Source organism: Odontesthes bonariensis, chromosome 15 (assembly GCF_027942865.1).
Source record: "Odontesthes bonariensis isolate fOdoBon6 chromosome 15, fOdoBon6.hap1, whole genome shotgun sequence".
Taxonomy (NCBI): domain Eukaryota; kingdom Metazoa; phylum Chordata; class Actinopteri; order Atheriniformes; family Atherinopsidae; genus Odontesthes; species Odontesthes bonariensis.
Window position 1 is genome coordinate 18469782 of NC_134520.1, and position 18727 is coordinate 18488508.

The 18727-nt window shown below is 41.7% G+C and overlaps 1 protein-coding gene across 1 annotated transcript in view; it reads right to left on the reverse strand.

Annotated features, from left to right (window-relative positions):
* faf1 (Fas (TNFRSF6) associated factor 1) overlaps positions 1-18727 on the reverse strand; it is a 56174-nt gene that overhangs the window by 25447 nt on the left and 12000 nt on the right. Inside the window, exons 7-12 of the mRNA XM_075485322.1 lie at positions 16204-16309; positions 10983-11069; positions 3289-3384; positions 3072-3195; positions 2910-2973; positions 2695-2776 (exon numbers count right to left, since the gene is read on the reverse strand). Coding sequence (XP_075341437.1) covers positions 2695-2776; positions 2910-2973; positions 3072-3195; positions 3289-3384; positions 10983-11069; positions 16204-16309 — 559 coding nt within the window. The remainder of the gene's footprint in view (positions 1-2694; positions 2777-2909; positions 2974-3071; positions 3196-3288; positions 3385-10982; positions 11070-16203; positions 16310-18727) is intronic.

The following is an 18727-nucleotide window of genomic DNA, read 5'->3' on the forward strand; positions in this document are numbered from 1 at the left end:
CCCAACACACACCTTCAGAAACACTTCATCAAATGTAGTGTTTTGCTTAGTGATTATCCTCTCCCCAGCTATGAGAGAATGAGACTGATTCTTGTGTTTATAAACCCACAGAGTTGTCGTCCTTCAGCCAAATCTGCCCCATTCTGATATCCCCTAATGAAGTAAGCTTTTTCTACGATATGGACACAAAAACTAAATTCCTTTTCAAATCGAAATTAAAAGCTGAGGACGAGGCGGACGGCTGAATAGATGGAGGAGAAGTTGGTGTGATTTGTACACATCTGCTACTTAGCAACAAGACTGTGAAAAGCAGCATATTTTGGCCTGTTGTTGGCTGCTTGTGACAAAATATGACAAACACAGAGTAACTTCTGTTTTCATGAAAGGTCTTTGTGCGTTACCAGCATCCCTGAAGCAATTTGAACCACGACGGGAGAGTTGGCAGGCAAGATCAAGCTAACTGAGAGTAAAACAAAAATACTGTGAAAGTGAATACCTCTTTTCTGCTTCACTGCCCGCTGCACGGCGGTACAGTACGGAGCGAGTGAACACCAGAGAGACATCAGCCATATTGCTGGCTTACAGAGAGAGATCAGCCGAGAAACAGGCAAGATGCCAAGATTCTCTTTAGTTGTTTGTTTTTTTTCCTATCTGTTTATTTCACACTCTTTCCATCTATTACCCCTTTCCTGCAAAATCACATGGCTGTAACCCTCCCTATCAAATGACTTATTTCAACTTTCACTTTGCTCCTTCTTCTCATTTCATATAATGGTCCTCAAAACATGCCCTTGCTGTCATCTCCATCACCCTCCCTCTTTGTGTGCTTGGTGATCTGAACCCCCCCCCAAACATCTTGCTGTGTCCTCACTGTCTAATAAGGCTGTAATCCACACAAGCTGTCAGTTGATACAAGCGTCCTTAAAAGGACAAAAGCTGGAAAACAAGAAGGGAAAGTGGACAGCTAAAAATAAAGCCTCAGCTGTCAGGGTGAAAACTAAATGCACGGTTTGATGAAATTATGTCAATGTGTTACACGGCTGACTTTTTAATCAAATAACCACAAATTACGTTAAAGGTATGTGGAGGAATCCATATAAATTCTCTCATGGTGCCCAGCACATCGTTTGTTTTCAGACTCTTTTTACCTTAATGTTCCATTGTTCAAGCCTGGCACATATTATCGTGCTTTTACTGAGTTTTTGTCACATTTCAATGAAATTTCTAATTGCGGAAAAATCTATTACAGATGCTGCCACCTGGCATTTAGTCCATGACCCCATTTTTATTTTATTTTTTTAAGTATGATTGCTGTGAAATTCCTGAATTAAAAAAGTTTCAACAATTTGCTGAAACCCCATCTTTGATTCAAAATTTTGAAAAAGTCAACTTGGCAAATTTTGCAACAGAAAAATGCTTTCATGATTTAAATAATAATAAAAGAAATAAAAGGAGCAATTTAGTTTCCGATGAGTTTTGGACCGGTAAGAAAAACTGGAAAAAACTGAACCTCTAAATTAAAGGTGGGGTAGGGGATCTTTTTCTGGAACATTTTTTTACATATTGCTTGAAATACTCTTCACACCCCCATTGCAACCAATTAATTAAAAGTTTTGACACAAATATGAAAAGTTTTAGTGGCCTCTAGAACGTACAATCTAGGAAAAACAGTATCCAATCATTGTGAACGGACCGTTCACAATGATTGGATTCTGATGCCGTCTATCAAACTGCAATCTGCTCCCCCCTCCCCCTCCTTCCCCCTGTGCGCGTACCCTGCTCAGTGAACAAATTACGCATGTCCAGAAGCTTGGCAGGAAGCTAAACTAGAGCCAGCTTGGCTAGCACCTAGCATTATTAAACGTATAGTTAGCATAAACTAAATACTAAATACGGCAACGATCGATGCTTGCTGTCAGAACAGCGCTTGTGCACCTTCGTGCTCGTGTGCGTTCATGTACTCTAGAGGCGTGCCTTCGGGGGGAAAGTGAAGAAAAGGGTTGGGACTTTTTACCTGTGTATTTTCAAAATGCAGCTTCGCTGGACTCAAAATCCAGGATCTCCTACCCTACCTTTAAAGAGTCGTTTTTTTTTTTTAAATGTATTAAATCATATTTCATTCATACCAAGAAGAAGGTATTCAATCACCAGATCTGAAGCTTAACTCCAGATATAATCATTTATTCTAAATAAAACTTAGAGACTAAGGCCAAAATCCCTTATTTTCCTGCATTCTCTGTCAGAGGAAATAATCTCACAACTACCAGATACATTTTATGTCAACACTGTTTTAAGTGTGCTTAAATGGAATGGTCTTTATAAATGATATGGCCTGTTAAAGACAAAACTAGCCATATACTGACATTTGTTATATTACTGACCATTGTGTTTTTCATTCCCACCAACTCAGTAATGAAAAAACAGATATGACTAATGCAGTGACTCCCTCGACACGCAGAGAATGAATAACATCCTGTTCAGTTTGTTATCTTAAGCTAAGAAAACCGTTCAATTGAGAAGAGACTGGACTGCATGGAGTGGGGATGAGGTTAGTGCTAAAAGACAGGCCGGGCAAACACTGAAAGTGTTTAAAATAAAAAAAAAGGTACACAGGTACACTATATGAATGCGTTAATATCTCAGTACATTAAAAATGCTCCTGTGAGGCTCTAAACAGTCCAACAGTTCACTTACATCTCTGGCTTTGCCATAAAAGGCCTCTTGAGATGCTGCCTCCAAAGTCCCAATGAAGAACATTGGGTGGGTCTCTCCATACCTACAGAACAGACACACACACAGACACTTAACAGGCTAACTGTTCATTGTTCAGTCAAACTGTTTAACACATTATTACAGTCCAACCATATCATTAGAGGGTCCTTTGAATCAGCATCTGATATACTGCCCACCTTGAAGAAAATTCAGCTGTAAAGTGAAGTAAGGCATCCGCTTCGTTCTCACTATTCTCTGGCACTGCAAGGCATAAAAAAAATAACAACATGGTCAAACTTTGGATGTGTGTTTGTGACAGACAGAGCAAGAATATGCCCTAAATTACTTATTTCATTTACTCATAGGTGACTTCCGACAGCCTGACGAGGTCATTCCAAACATCTCCGAGTCGTCCACACCAAATTCTGATGCATCTTCAAACTCATCCCCCTCGCTGTCACTGATCATATGAACATCTGCGCACTGTAAACATTCATTATTCATACATAAGTATACACACAATGCCCACAGGGAAAGTAATGCACAGGTCTGATGACTTCATTATATCCTATATACCTCTTCTGTGGGTTCCTGGGCGTTGGCTGGTGAGGACCTTCGACAAACACTGAGGTGATGGCAAGGATAGCTGATCCCAGAGAGAGCCAATGTCATCTGAAAAAAAAAAAAAAAAAAAGACACAATAAGTCTCGTCTACTGAGCAGCGAGGCTTTTCAAATAATACTGACAATATCTGATCGGCAGCCAAGTCTCATTATCAAAAGCAGCCATCAATTTAAATGAAGCAGGAGTGATGGCACAATGATAAATCAAACCTAAAAGTGTACCTTCTCAAATGCACTATTAGAGCTGGGTGTCCCCAGGCAGCAGATGCAAAGTCTGTATGATGACATACTTTATGATTTTAAAACAAAGACTTGCTTATCTCTCAAATGAGGTGAGACCAAGATGAGTTTTCTGAACACCTGCAGTTGCTGCCAGTGTGGTTCCAGTTATAGTTAAAGAGTGCCTGACTAATGAGCTCTCAAATTCAAAGCCAGGACTGAAAATGTCGGCGTTCAGCAGGGACTCATTAAAGCTAGTGTCTCCTGGCTCAGACCCCGGGGGATATCAACAATATAAGTAAAGGCTGCTTTAGGATGTAGTCAGAGACTAAAGAAGCCTTGTTGTAACTTATGAATGATTAAAAACATCGAAATGTCAACTTTTTTTTTTTGTTCCTGTCAACAATGACTATTAAAAGCAGTGTTGGTCGTCATCTATTCACGTCTGCTTGAACGTATAGATACTTAAGAATAATGCAACAATATATTCACTGACCAATCGTTAAGAGCCCATCAGAAAGCCCAGATGCAAAGACTTTTCTGGGAGAGTGCACTTCTAAACAACAGAGGCGAGGCAGGGCAGGGCAGGCAAGCTGGGTGTGATAAGAGGAAGAGAAGCTGCTCGTCCCCTGCAGAGGTCCTGTGATCTGCTCTATTGTCAGGTGCTACGACACACAAAGAGCAGCTGGACGTGTTTGAATCAAGAGACGATTACATGCAACGCCAACTGAGTCTGAAAAGAGCTACACAAACTGAAGGGTGCTTCTCTCTAGAATAGAGATTCCCTGCACAGGTCTCACCTTCTACAACGGGAGAGAACAGAGTAACCACTGGGCCTTGTCAGCAACTTGGACTCGAATGCTCTGCGGTCTGCTTGGCACTGATAAGAACCAAATATCTAACAAAGTATCCAGCTGTTCATTATGTTTGTCACGCTTCCTTTATCCTCTGAGCATTACAAAGTAAGTTAGCAGCAGCTAAAAGACCTAAACATGTAAAAATATTTGCACAAAGGTGGCCTAGCTGTATGCATGTCAGAGCAACTAGGTTCTACTTAGTGAGATTTTATAACGCGGCTTGTAGAGCAGCATGCCTTTCATTTAGACTGTATAGTATCACCATTGTGGGCAGTTACAAATCAATGCACAGAAGTGATTTACTGTATGCCGATACAGAAACTTTGGGATTTTTGCATCCATGTGATAATCGACTCACTAGATTGGCTGAAAAACTGGTTTATCTGGTTAATGTTTCCACAAACTATTAGATCCACTGCTTTTCCAGTGAAATGGACAATCTCAAAATAAATATAAAGATACTGTTGTGTAGAAAGCCCAACCCTAATGCAACCATGCCCTTTGTCACTTTCCAGTGGTGATTCATATGCGAGTTGTTTATATATTGGTTTTTCCTGCTAAACTGAGAAAATTAACTCAGTCGCAATGATCCTAGCCAGGCAAACAAGCATTTATTGAAGCCTTCAGATGGCTGACTGTGGATATACAGAAACCGCTTCTAATATTGACCGCTGTGTTTCAAATTCCCACCAGCCCAGCAACAAAAGAGAGGATATATGAGAAACCCAGCATCTCCCATGACATTCGAGAAAGAATAATATCTTAATGAGTATTCCTCCTCTGTGTTGTCTTAAGCACACTGGCTAGTCTGCCTTGCAGTATTGAAACTACACAAACCAAGAATGACATCACCACTGAAGAAACACATTCAAAGTGGACACATCGGCTTTCTTCGCAAGAATTCCTCACATCTTATCGAAAGAGTACCTCCTGTTGTCAAGGCTTAATGTATTGAGCCACTGCCAGACACATACACATATATGCAAAGATTATAGAAAGAAACGGATTGTGTTTCTTACGTGCCACCGATTAGTAGCAAGTGTCACAGCAAGGACGACTGAGCAGCCAGGAACACCTACGAAGAACACTTAACCGAATTGCTTCGTCTTTGCTCATGTAACTTAACTCTAATAAGCTGAGTACTGCTGAAATGTTTATTGAATTCATTTGTCATTCATAACAGAAACCCAGAGCTTTGCAAATAAATGGATGAAAAACATTATCTTTTTAATAGTGGACAAAAAAGGTTCATAATAGATTCTGATTTCCAGAAACAAAACCAAAAAACAACAACGCTTACTTAACCCACCAAGACTTAAAGCGCCCTCTATATGTGTAACAGGGCATACTCCTATGTTGCATCAGGTCTTAATGAGTAAAAGAAAGCTTTGGCCAGAGTTGAATAACCACACAGTTGTAGTTATTGGGCCAAAGAAAGACATACAGAGAAAAACATGAAGGAATAGCCCTTCATGTCCTTCTAATCGAGTGGCTATTAAACGTGAGAATCCTAACTGCGACCGCCGAGAGGATCCCAATAAACCCTTTACCCCCACTACTCACAATGAGAGGCTCTTGTCTGAAGACCTAATAAGTGTATAAATAAAGTTGATCACTTCCCCTCTAAAAGACAGCCTGAAGGGTTTAGGCTGACATTGATGCAAGGAGAAGAGGTGAAAAGGAGGGGAAAATGAGTTGAGTGCCTCTCAGTCCTCTTCCTCCCTTTGACCTGATGGCTTCTACCAATGTTGAGGTACACAAGTGCAGCTTGGCAGCTCAGTGGTAAAACGTGGAAACAAGGTTGAAGCGCCGCAGGGCACGAGGTCTGGGGGGATAAGGTTAACCCCCCCAATGACCCTCTCCCACATCTCCACACAAAAGGAACTGGCTCCTCTTTTTTGGATTCTTTTAATTAACACTTGCATTGAGGCTCTAAGCATTCAGGGGCTGATACAGGGAAAGAATTTTCTCTCTCTTTTACCCCAACCCTCCTGTCTATCTCCTCTTCAACCCCTTTTTTTCTCCCTTTTTTCCCCTTTTTCTTCCTTTCTCTCCCTCCATTCTCTCTGTGTTTCATTTTTTCTTTTCTCATGTGGGCAGTGTTTGGATTAGGTGTCTGGCTGCGAGGGTGAGATAATTACCACTGACAGCTGCACTGAAAGCAACCACAACCACAGTAAACCACCTTCCTTAACTATGTAATTTATGGAGCAGGGGAAGAACAGTGAGAGAAGAGGGGGATAAGGGATGGGGGGAAATAGAGGGGGAAACAATATGGGCGAGAAATAGTTTTTCACATGTTTGCACTAAGAATTGACATGGAGAGGCTAAACAAAAAAAAAAGAAAAAAAAAAAAGGAGGACAGGCAGAATGAGATCCACTCTTAATAGTTGTTGTTTTGAGGCTACTTTGTGCCTGACTGAAGATACATGGAGACAAAACATCTCTCCAATAAGGGAGCTTCACAGAAAGCAAATTAGAAGAGACAGAATATGAGTCAGACAGGCTACCTCAGTTCTGAATGTCACCTGAAGAAGGGCAATTGCACAAGAGAGAAAGAGGGGAGGCGGGGGGGTCTGCCGGAGCTTAGTGCTGAGCCCTGTTGCTACGGAAACCACCAGGCCCCCCTCAATAAACCCTTGGTTTCATAGGCCCCGATCAGTAGAGAAAGATTCCATTAATGACAGCTGGGATATGGAGGAAGGTGCTGCCCTACAAGGCAAGGCACCTCTGAAGCTCCTCGCCATTAATACATTAGCAAACACCATGAAACACTGCATAAATGTCAGCCATTTCTGGCTAGGAGGGGTGAAGGGAAGAGGGGCTGCAATAAGGATGTCCCACTGGCTGTCAATCACTCCAACAGGTGTGGAGGAAGCACTGCCTATCAAACCAGCTCCAATGAGATGAGGCCTGTTTGGAAATTCTCCAAGCTGAATTGCTTGGGCAAAGTAGAGAGACTGAGGATGTTGTTGTCCCATTGGCCTCTCAAAGTAGCTGTTGCAAAGACCTCTGTCATCATCCTCAGCACTGTTCAGAGCAGCTTTGCCAAAGCCACAAGAATCAAGAGGAATTTGAAGGCACAGCTACATCATGGTGTTTGCAAATAATGCCAGAGTATTTGTTTTAATCTACTTGGAGTAAAACAAATTCCACCAAGTTTTAACTATTGCAAACTTTTTCCAGTGCTATCAAGACCGTTGTGATGCAGTAAACCCAGAGAAAATGAAAAACAAATGCTAAAACAAACAGTCACACAAGGACGGCGAGCTTTCTCTCATGATCCCCTTGTTGGCTACTCTAGAATATATTACAAACTGTCTTCTAGTGAATCCAGAAAAGAGGGGATGTTGGAATTGCAACTAAAAATTTTCACCAAAAAAAAAAAAAAAAAAAAAAAGAGCTTATCAAGTCAGACGGCTGCACTGTCAAATGTGCTTTGGGAAAATGTCAGATTAGGGTTTAAGACATTTCACTGATGCTCCAAAAAAAAAAATCCAATCTCACATCATGTGTGTCAGCATCGTTTTCTATTCAAATGATTTACTGTTTCAGGTCAAGATAATCTGTCTGCTTGAAATGAGCATCACCCAGACACTGCTACTGCATCCATTTCCCTTCATGCTCAATTTCTTTCCTCCAACACCCCGCACAATAAGAGTGCACTCAATAAACTGTTCTGTTGTTCAGTGCCATTTGAGCATTATGCATCCTGATCCAATTTCAATTCTCCACCAGGCCTTAAATAATTCAAAGCACAATACACAATGAAACACTCTGAGCGGACAGTGCCCAGAGGGGTGACGCAACGTAACGACCGGTTTCTCTGAGAGGTGAGATTTTCTTTCTAACAAAGTATTTTCTTTCACTTGGACAATACCTGACATAATTAAACTAACATTACACCAACTCAGAAAACTTTCTCAGAACACAAGAATAACTCACAGAAGAAACTAACACAATGAGCTTGTAGATGAATTAGGATACAAAGAAAAATGTCCTCTTTGTGTCTGCAGAACCGACTTTACAAAAAAGAAAATATTACTCGAATAATGAGAATAATTAGAATAATAATTTACCAATGCAACAACACAGTTTTGATGCCTTTCTATGAAATACAAGTTTTTAACAAATACAAAAATACCACCTGTGACATTCCTTGAAACTTAAGACTAAAATGGATTCAGCATTTATTCATTCCTTCATTTCTTATCAAGCAAATCTGGCAGGAATTTTAAAGCAGTTTCAGTAACAGTTCAGTGGAGCTGATGCAAACATTTTCAATCCAAAGTTTCAGAAATTTGGTGCTACAGATGCAGCTCAGGTAGAGGAGTGAGAATCCGAGGTTCAATAAGCAGCATAAGAAAAAGTGTGTGATATATGAAGGGCGAGTTTACAAATGCACAAATGTGAATACAAAACGCACAACTTTAAACAGACAGGTAACCACAGTGATATCACACACTTGAAGGCAAAGCGGAGTTAAGTCATCATCAATTCAACTGTACGTGGGATAGTGTGCAGAGCTAAAAGTAATCTGCGGGCCTGTGGCTGCCATGTTTATTGGCCCAAACCCCGAGAGATGAGACTGGGCTAATGAGCTAGACACTAACACTGGCTCCCTACCCATCGCCTAGGCCAACCAAGCCCTGGGCTTTCTCTGCTAATACCTTCAGACGTTTCAATAAGAGGGCTATGGCTAGTGCAGGGGCCATTATTGCACTTCTGTCTCCCTCTTCTTTTTTAATATCTCTTCATAGAGGAAAAACAGACACTGCAGATGTTTGTCAGCCAGGGAGCGACTGAGCCCATGATGTGACAATGAGCTTAAATCTATGCATGATCTTTGCTTATTATATCTACAGCTATGAGCTCAAGTCCAGTGGTGACAAAAAGAAAAAAAAACAACATTACAAAAATATAAGCATAAGAAAATATCCACATGTGTGAGATCTCCTTGAGATATATTTGGAACATTCCCTTGTGGGAAGAATAAGTCTCAGAGTTTGTCTTATCTTCATAAAAAAATACATTTTGGGGGAAATCTTCATAGCATTTGCAGAATATTTTAGATCATAGAAGAAATGTAAAGGGGTTTCACATATTGTATATTTTTCTTAAAAAAGTCATTGATCTGATTATTAATACAGCTTTAAAGATTTATTTTCCTCATTTACTTTGCCCCAAGAAGCATACATTACTGGTTCAATCGTCTGCAAATAGACACACCCTATGTGCTGTACTCAGTTTGTTAAAAATGTCTGTTGTGTTTGTAGTTCTATTCCTCGATTAGTATACACAAGAAAGTCAAAAGAGTAAACTGTGTCTTGTTGCTGCACGTCTGATTTGTTGCTGTATTACGGGAGCCTGCTTATTCAAAAACAAGGTCAGCCGTTGGCCCAGATGCCCACAATGTGTCAAGATTTGCAAAAAGATTTGCATTTCTGCAGCAATCCCAGGATGTTTGCTGATCATATAACTGGAAGTCTACAAAGATAATGCTAACAATGATAAATATGCATCGTAGCGGGATAGGGTTTGTTTTGTGGTTATTGGCTTTACTTTGGCTTCTCTGAGCTGAGCTGCTGTGGACCAAAATAAAGCTAAAGGTTTTCTGTATGGCAAAAAGGATACATAAGCTTTTATCTTTGCCCATTTATGCACATCAATGGGTTTTATGTATTTGCTTTTAATGTTATTCTTTAAAGCTTACCTTCAAGTCAGGTGCTGTTATTGTTCAACCACTGAGTTTTTGAAATATGAATAATGGGAAACAGACAGAATAGACTCTATTCACCGCAATACTGTATAAATAAAACATTTAATTCTTATTAATCACAATTGTGCACTGGCAAAGGCCGCAAGTGACAAAGTATGGATTCAAAAATAAATAAAAGAAGCAAAGTCAACGCTAATATTCCAAACCAAACACTGATCGCATAGATCTAAAAGGAAAATGTTAGCTAGGGGTTAACACAGGAATGTGTACCTAGCAGCTTCTCAATGTGGCATGATAAACCATCCCAAACAATTAGCATGGGAACACATATGCTGTCAAAGAAGGGGTGAGACAAAAGGGGTCAGAGGTTCCTCAAGGTTCTGTATGAGGGCGGCTTCTGATCTGCTTGACTGTGTGCAGGGTGAATGGCTGGGAAGAGCAACCCTTGGACGGAGAGGTCAGCAGGACTCAATGATGTGAGCTTTAATGTCCACAGACAGAGGACACGGGATGGGAATAGTCTTTGACATCTTAATTAGCCTTAACATCTTACTCTCATGCTTCTGACAGATTGCCCTGGCATGAATTTACAGGGCGTGGAACGTTTTTTACTGAAGCTGAAACAATTTAGAAAAATAATGTGAATTATTCATCTGAAAATGATGTAAATCTGTGTTGGATTTTTACCCTCCTTTGAGACCACGGTGATGGACACGAGAAACAATGAGGATAACACGTTCACAATATTTTAAATGCAGGCAGAGAAGATATAAGATATACAAGTTACAAAAAGTCTGGAGAACAATTTGTAAATTTCAAATGCCTTCATTCTTCTGTAACTGTGCCACTTACAGAGTCATCGGAGGCTGATGCAGGCCACCCTTCCCACTGCTGATGCCGGACTGGGATGTTGGTCAAGTCTGAAACGTTCCTTTTCACCTGCAAAAAGAGAAAGTTCAAACTATCAGTGTATACTCGGAATGCAAAACTCAAACAAACAGTAATTAGGAAGGCAAGGGGAGATAGAACACACATATCTCTTTACAAAATTGCCTTTAAAAGAAGGAAAAAAAAAAAAAACTTGTCTTGGAATCATTTTATATTTTAAAAAAAACATATTCCTATCAATGCCTCAATACAGTGATTTTAATGTTGTGAATTTTAGAAGCTATCGTCCATCTGGAAGCTTGAGAGAAAAATTAGGATAGAGGCAGAGACTGATGAAGGACACAAGGCAAAAGGAGGGAGGGGGAGAAAAAACAAAAAAGACAGCCAGTGTTATCAGCATTCCTTAGATGCCACAGCTAAGACCCAGCAACAACAGCACCACGCTCTGAAATGAACAGTATTTCTCTTCTCCCATTCATGCGCGGACGTTGTATCTGCATCACTTAATAACATTCCTTGGTTTTAAACAGTTAGCAGCCAGCAGCGCCTGTCCCACCAAGCGCCGTGTTACACCCTCCAGTGCGTTGTTGTTTTAAAGCCCCAACGCCAGCCTGATGTGCGTCGCTCACAGCTGATCAAAGCCATGTCGGCGTCTGAGCACCGACGACGCTGGATTCTCGTGCGTTTGTTTGATAGAATTCTGCCATTCGGGCCCGCGGGGCTGGACACTGATGCTGAGAAAACTATCTATTGTGGAGCAAAGACCCCTCCATACACGTGGCAAATCTTGTCTTTGTAAAAAGCACTGAGAAGTGATGGATCCGTGGGCATATACGGAGGGTTGCTGGTCATGGAGGTGGAAATTTAAAGAACGCTACAAACACAAAGTCAACCCTCGTCCCAAGCTAAGCAGGAAAGAATCCGCAAATCACAGAACGGCAATGACTTTGGGGACAAACTTTGCTTCGGGTGCTTGCACTCCTTATTGCCGCACTTTGGATATGTATATACTGTATGTACTTGTCGCTGTGTGCAAGCACAGACATAATTACTTCTGAGCAGAAATCTTTTTCGGAGAAAAGTAAATACTTTGATCAATATCTCAAAGAAATTATATTTGTACTTAGCCTCTCAGAACGGAGCAATTCACAGTACAAACAAGAATATATAAAAAAAAAAAAAAAAAAAGATAAATGAGAGGCACAGTCCATCCTTTGTCTCTCTATTGTAAATCCCACATTGCACTGCTCTGTCTATCCTTATGAAGAGATGCTATGGCCAGGATAGCAGGCTGGGGTCAAAGCGGGTGGCCAGTGTTATTACAGAGTGTAATATCTATGTTTGACCAGCCAGACTACAGGGATTTGACTGACCGGCTGGCCGGCCGATGAATAGAGGGGAAAAGTGAAGAAAGGAGAGGCATAAACACTGGTAATGAAGAGGCTGCAGTCAGAGGTTAAAGCAGCATCAGAGAAACAACAAACTAACGCCCACCACAGAGCGAGAGGAGGAGAGAGGTGGAGAAGGAGGACAGTGGAGACAGACAGTGAAAGACACCTGGCAGAGGACAATCTGATCCCGCCACAGAAAGAAAACACAGCTAAATCGGAGGCCTGCCCACCTGAAACTACACCACGACAATCTGCAGGCTTCATTCAGCACTCTCTAAGTACAAGAAAAATATGGTGCAATTAAGGGACTCTAGAGAGACCACATGACAGAAAAATGTTTAAAAAAAAATTCAAGAATTTGGAAAATAAAGCAACTCAAGATCAAGTTGACACTATACACTGCTTTCACTTTTCCAGGTAGCTGATCTTTTGTTGCAGTCCTCACACAAACAGCAATACTGTCTAATGCTGCCCCCTGTCTTCCACAGTAGCCATCTCGCCAATAAGTGAGATTTCAACAAATCAAACTATTGCATTCAATCCTCCGCTATGAATGCCATATTTTCCATTAAAGATTTCTCCTTACATTTACAAACTAAAACATGTTTTACCTAAAACAATAGAGCACTGTTGGATCGTCGTCATCATGTGACGCTGGGAAACGGGGTCAAACACTGCAGTGGTTTAAGAAAAGTATCCATCAACCTGACTTGTAAATACAGAAGCTACAATGTGAAGAAAATGTCTTTAACAGAACAAAATTTACATCAAAGCTTAATAAATCAGTGGAGCCGATTTGTGCATAGCTGGTCATTCTGATATGAGGCAGGGGTGTGTGAGTCAGTTAAACACGACATTAAGGAGGCTGGCTGCGATGGGGTGCTGCTGGGCAATACGCCTCACGGCAAAATTAATGATCCAATCATTGTAAATGCCAATTGCCTGTAATCCCTGGCTGGAAGGAAATCAAAGAGAAGGAAAGGTTTCCGTTAAACAGTCACAAGCTCTCTTTCTTCATCTCCTCGAGGCACCAGATGCCTTTCTTTTTATTCCCTTCTCCATCCAGTTTTCCTTTTCTCAGCTCTATGGGCCCTTGCTGCATTTGGTTCCTATATGTCTCCCAGCTGCAGAGAAGGGATGGGGCCCAGGCCCAACCCTGGGGGGGCAGTAGACGGGCGAAATCCCCGGGACAACTGGTCTGGTCACGGACAACTCAGGACCCAGCAGCTATCCCTATTCTACCCTCTACTTCCCTGGCAAACATTTGCTCTCCAGCTTAGCTCTGAAGCTAGCCAGCAACTTACCCCCACACTCTTGTCTGGTAATGCCAATCAGAGTCTACACAGCCTTGAGTTCTAGAGATGGAGAAGAAAGAAGGTGGAAAAGAGACACTGGGAGAGAAATGAAGAATGAAGGAATAGAGAGGGAGGGGTAAGGCCAGCTCCCTGAGAGCCACAAGGCAAAGCCAGAGTCTATGGCAAAGACAAACAAAAAGACAAGACTCTTTCCCCATTGATATGCACAAGCAGGGTCCATTGGTTAGTCTTCAGCTGAGACAAAAACGAGAATGATAAGAGAGAGGCGTTTTCTGGTAGAGCCCATATTTTTCAGTGGACACAGTATGAGCAGAAAAAAGAGTTAGGCTGTGTGAATATGCTGTTACTTCTTTGTCGCATTCTCTTTTTAATGATAGAAATGCAGTCCCGCGCTTCTTTATCCTTTTTCTCATTATCCAATCCTTCATCTTTAACATGGACAGGTAAACCACATGCAACTTCGACTACATTTCAACTCCCTTTCTTACACTCGTAGATTGGCAACAGAACTTTTTTTGAGACTGTCCCTCCACGGTGTATACATTTGATATTATGCAGGTTAAAGTTCTAGGTCTCATTTTCACAGCAGGGGGACTCGAGATGCTTAAAGACAAGCATGTGTAAGGAAAAGACTGTGACATGGAGGCCTGTTTAAGCCCACATTGTCCATTCTCCATCCCCTATGGCCTCTTACAGCACCCCCACCAAGCTAACAGTTCTTCGCCTCTTCTGTGGCCATCATTCCTCCCTCCCACACCACAGGGGCCCCTCCTCAGTGTTTGTAATCCCAGCAGAAACACTTAAGGTTCACAGTGGGTGCTCATCAAAACCATCTGCCTGTGATGAGAGGGAGAGAAAAAAGGGGAGATGATGGAAAGAGGAGAAAAAGCAGAAAGTGAAAGAGGAGAGATGGATGTCCAAGGGAGGCAGGCTGCCTCCAGTTTAGACGCTGGTTCTACTAATCTGCTCAATTAGCACCTTACAAGGCCTGCAAGTAGCCTCTGGTTATTATTTGTGTAATCATCACCCGAACTGAGGCTACGGCTACACGAAAACGAAACAAGGTTTTTTTTGAAAACGGGTACGAAAATTCTTGCGACCACACGGCAACGCGCTGCTGTAAAGACTCAGGTCCAGACGAAAACGGATGAAAACGATGAAACGATGCAGTACACACGCCACTGTGTCACGCCACGCTGTGAGACAATAGAGAAGTGTTAAAATTGGCTCACAGCGTCAACGTTTGACTGACGCAAAAACGTTTTAGCTGTAACAATGGAAACGAAACGAGGCTGTTTTCAAACTTTCCCACTCTGGAACCCGTTCTCAAAAACTATCGTTTTGGGGTAGTGGGAACGCTGGCTCCGTGTGGCCGCGACAGCGAAACGATAAGAAAAAGTATCGTTTACAGTGAAAAACGTTTTCGTGTAGCCGCAGCCTGAGTATCCATGAATTGACCTCAGAGACTGTAAACAGCAAGACAGGAAGATCACCTCTCAATGTTGCTGAAGCATAAATAATTAGTCTGGATGTAAAACATGAAAAACCATAAAGGACAAACAGACTGAAAAACAAAATCCTATATTGTAGGGACAGCACAAGGAATGGAAACAACAACAATATGTATTTACAACCCGACATATTTAGTGAAAAGGATGACTTCTCAATTTACCATTGCGGCATGATTGACAGTGGAACCTTACTATTCTATCTCATCGGTCTTTGAGGAGCGCATTTCCTAAAATGAGAGAGCGGGCTACACATAGTGAATAATAAATGATGCCTGCTCAGGTCACCCTCTGCATTTGGGGTTAGACCAGAGCAGTAATGTGTGGAGAAGTGCTGGTCTGGATTCATAAACACTGACAGAGACACACCCCCAGTCATCTGCATAGGCAAGCAGGCGCACACTTATATTCTAAAGCTCCTTAACCTTTAATCTATTTTCATCTGGGATAGCAATACCAGTAGCTCTAAAGGTTCCCTGCCTTCACACTGGGTTCAGGATGAGTAACTATAAATATTTTAAAAGCTTCCAAATCTACTGTTTAGTCTTAGGTGAGGAAAATGAATGGACTTATTCTACTGCCCCTGCATGGCCAGATCAAACAACGTCCAGTCATTTAAACTACTTCTCCCTCAGCAGTCTATAGAGACGCAAGGAGAGGGAAAAAGACGCGTGGTTCGGGGAGTGGGAGGAAAAGAGGGGGTGGTACAAGACCGCAGCTGTGAGTAATTATGTGCTCTGAAATGTGATCATTTGCGATGAATAATGAATCGGTGGCTGAGATAGACTAGCAATGTTTGGCAAATGGAAGGAAAGCTGTGTTATGAGGAAATGAGAATCAGGTACAATAATATTATGTAGGTGAGAGACTGCGGCTGCATTACATGGAACATCTGTGTTTGTCGGTGAAAAAGAAGTGACGTTTCGATGTCTTGTATGGTCTGTGTCAGTACGTTATGACTGCGTCTTACCTCCTGTATGGTTCTGGAGCCGGGGAAGTTGAGGCTGTAGTCTCTCTGAGCCTCACGGTGGCTAATGACCAAGAGGAAGTTCTGGTTTAATGACTCTTGAAGAGCACTAAATGAGGAGGGAAGAAATTAAAACAGTAAGAAACAGGGTTGAAAGCAGTGAAGAAAAAGAATACGCAAGAGGCAACACGAAATACAAAAAGGATGTGAGGGGGAGAAAATATGTAAGCAAAGAAGAACAAATAAATTAGTGAGAGTGACTGAGTCAAAGACAGGACAAGCTGAAACTTGTCAACTGCTGGTAGCCTGCTGGCCCACAGCCTGCTGGGTGCTTCCTCGGGGGGCCAATCGCCCACTTTAATGGCTGTGTCTTAACAAGCCTGACCAGAGCTATGTTCAGCACAGCAGGCGCTCGCAGCTATGACCACCTGCACTGTACCAGCATGGAGTCCATCAGCCTGCCTAATTGCTTAAAAAAAAAAAAGCCTACGGCAATTAGGCAGATAAAGTCTGGAGCGCCTTGAACACCCTCATAACTGAAAAACCTAACAATACCTCAAAAGCAGATTTTACTGTAACAAGTATTTCAGTAGTACTCACTGACCACGTCTCCATGATGTGATGAGGTTTTACCTGAATACTAACAACTGTACCATTAGTCTGGCACATGGATTTCCAGCTTCTGCTGCCTTTGTTTACCTTGTAAAAGGGAGGTAGTTTTTATTCCTGAATAAAGTCAACATTGGGAATTTTAAACTAAGCCAGAGCCCTTTTGATTTTGCAGTTAGCAGATCATAAAGTACATGAAATACAGTTTTCCTTATCCAAAAAAACATTTTTATATGGAAGAAATTATTTCTTATTTTTTTAATTACGGGCAGAGACAACTGAATGAAGAAAGTGATCATCAATCACTCAATAAAACCCATATTCTGGTAAAAAAAAAAAAGCAACATGCTCCATTCCTTTTTCTCCTCCTGAACGCTTTATTACGAGAGGAAAAGGGTGACGACAGGTAACCGCTCGGAGATGTTGTTTCTGAATTGACACCAGTAGCTCATTCAGTCATTTACAGCAGAGAGTCAGAAAAGAGGAGGTGGGGGAATCAACTTTTGGAGGCTTCATTTACAATAAGCTGAGAGGTTAAGTAGCGTTTTGAGCAAACGCTGGGTCTGTGAGGGTGAATAGCAATGGGAGGCTTAAAGGCCAAAACAGGCACTTAATCAGGGCTCAGAAACCAAGGAGAGAAGGAAGAGTTGAGAGAAAGAGAGGGATGAAGGAATTAATATGTAGCACACACATTAATTATGCAATCACACCCTTAATCTGTGCAGATCTGGACGAGCTTATGTTAACAGAAGCTCAAATTTACTGTAATGACAGCATATTTACATTGACTAAAACTGCGAAATCAATATGTAAATGTAATGTTTGTTGTAGCTAACTGGAGAAGATTGGAAATGTGTGGAGTGGAAAGGATAGATGCATATGTAATGGGGCTGAGCAGAAGGATGAGAGAGATGGGCGTGCATGTGTGTTTGAGAAAGAGAGGAGAAATGGAAGGGGTAGGGACACATAAATAAGGATCTAGCTAATATCATGATTATGTTTGGACACAGTCCCGAGCTGCTGCTGGCAGGCAGCTAGACTCCTAAACAGGCACAGATAGAGGGTAAACTGAGAGGAAGTGTTACTCTGTCCTTCCAAGCAAAGAAGGAACATCTTATAAGTCATTTATGGCAGGCCGACAAAACATTTGGTGTGCGCATGAGTGCAGTCCTGTTCGAGATTACTTGGAGAGAGAAAAAGAAAGAAATCAGATCACTTATTGTGCTCTATAGTACAAATATAGCTACTTAAAATATCAAATGCATCCTGTGGGAAAGAAATGTCATTCATAATGAGTCAATTCCTTGTCATTTGCCATCTGTCTAAAGAGACCTGCTGGTACATATATAAAAAGAACAAGCATGTTTCAAGTATTATATCCCTTTGTCTGGACTGCTTTCACCATTGATGTTCTCAAAGCTGCCGTCTTCTGACATAAGCAGGCTTCTCGAGCAGTACAGGTTGAAATACGGATGTCTCCGTGTTTGCCTCCGCCATCAGAGGTGTCTTTCTCACTCAGCACACATAGCAGGTGACATCTAGGTCGGCCTGCAACATCTCTGGAGGCACTTGACATGGCATAAAGGGAACCAGGGGGAAAATGTCATTTAACTTTATGGACTGCAAAAGCAAAGCATTCTGCAGGGGGAGAAGAGCAGGCTAAACAGATTGGTTTCATTCTGAGGTAAGCCCATCGCCTAAGCTGTGAGTCCCTATGGCACAGAGCAGACTCTAGACCTTATTAAACTTGTATTGCCAGACACAGATATGCACATGCATGCACACAATGTGACATGTGCCTGAAAACTACAAATACCCACATACACATACTGTCCCATGCATTTTTCCCACCCTCTCAGAGGTTTATCCTGTGGTACCAAAACGTGCGTTTTAACTCTTTCAAACACGCAGACCAGGA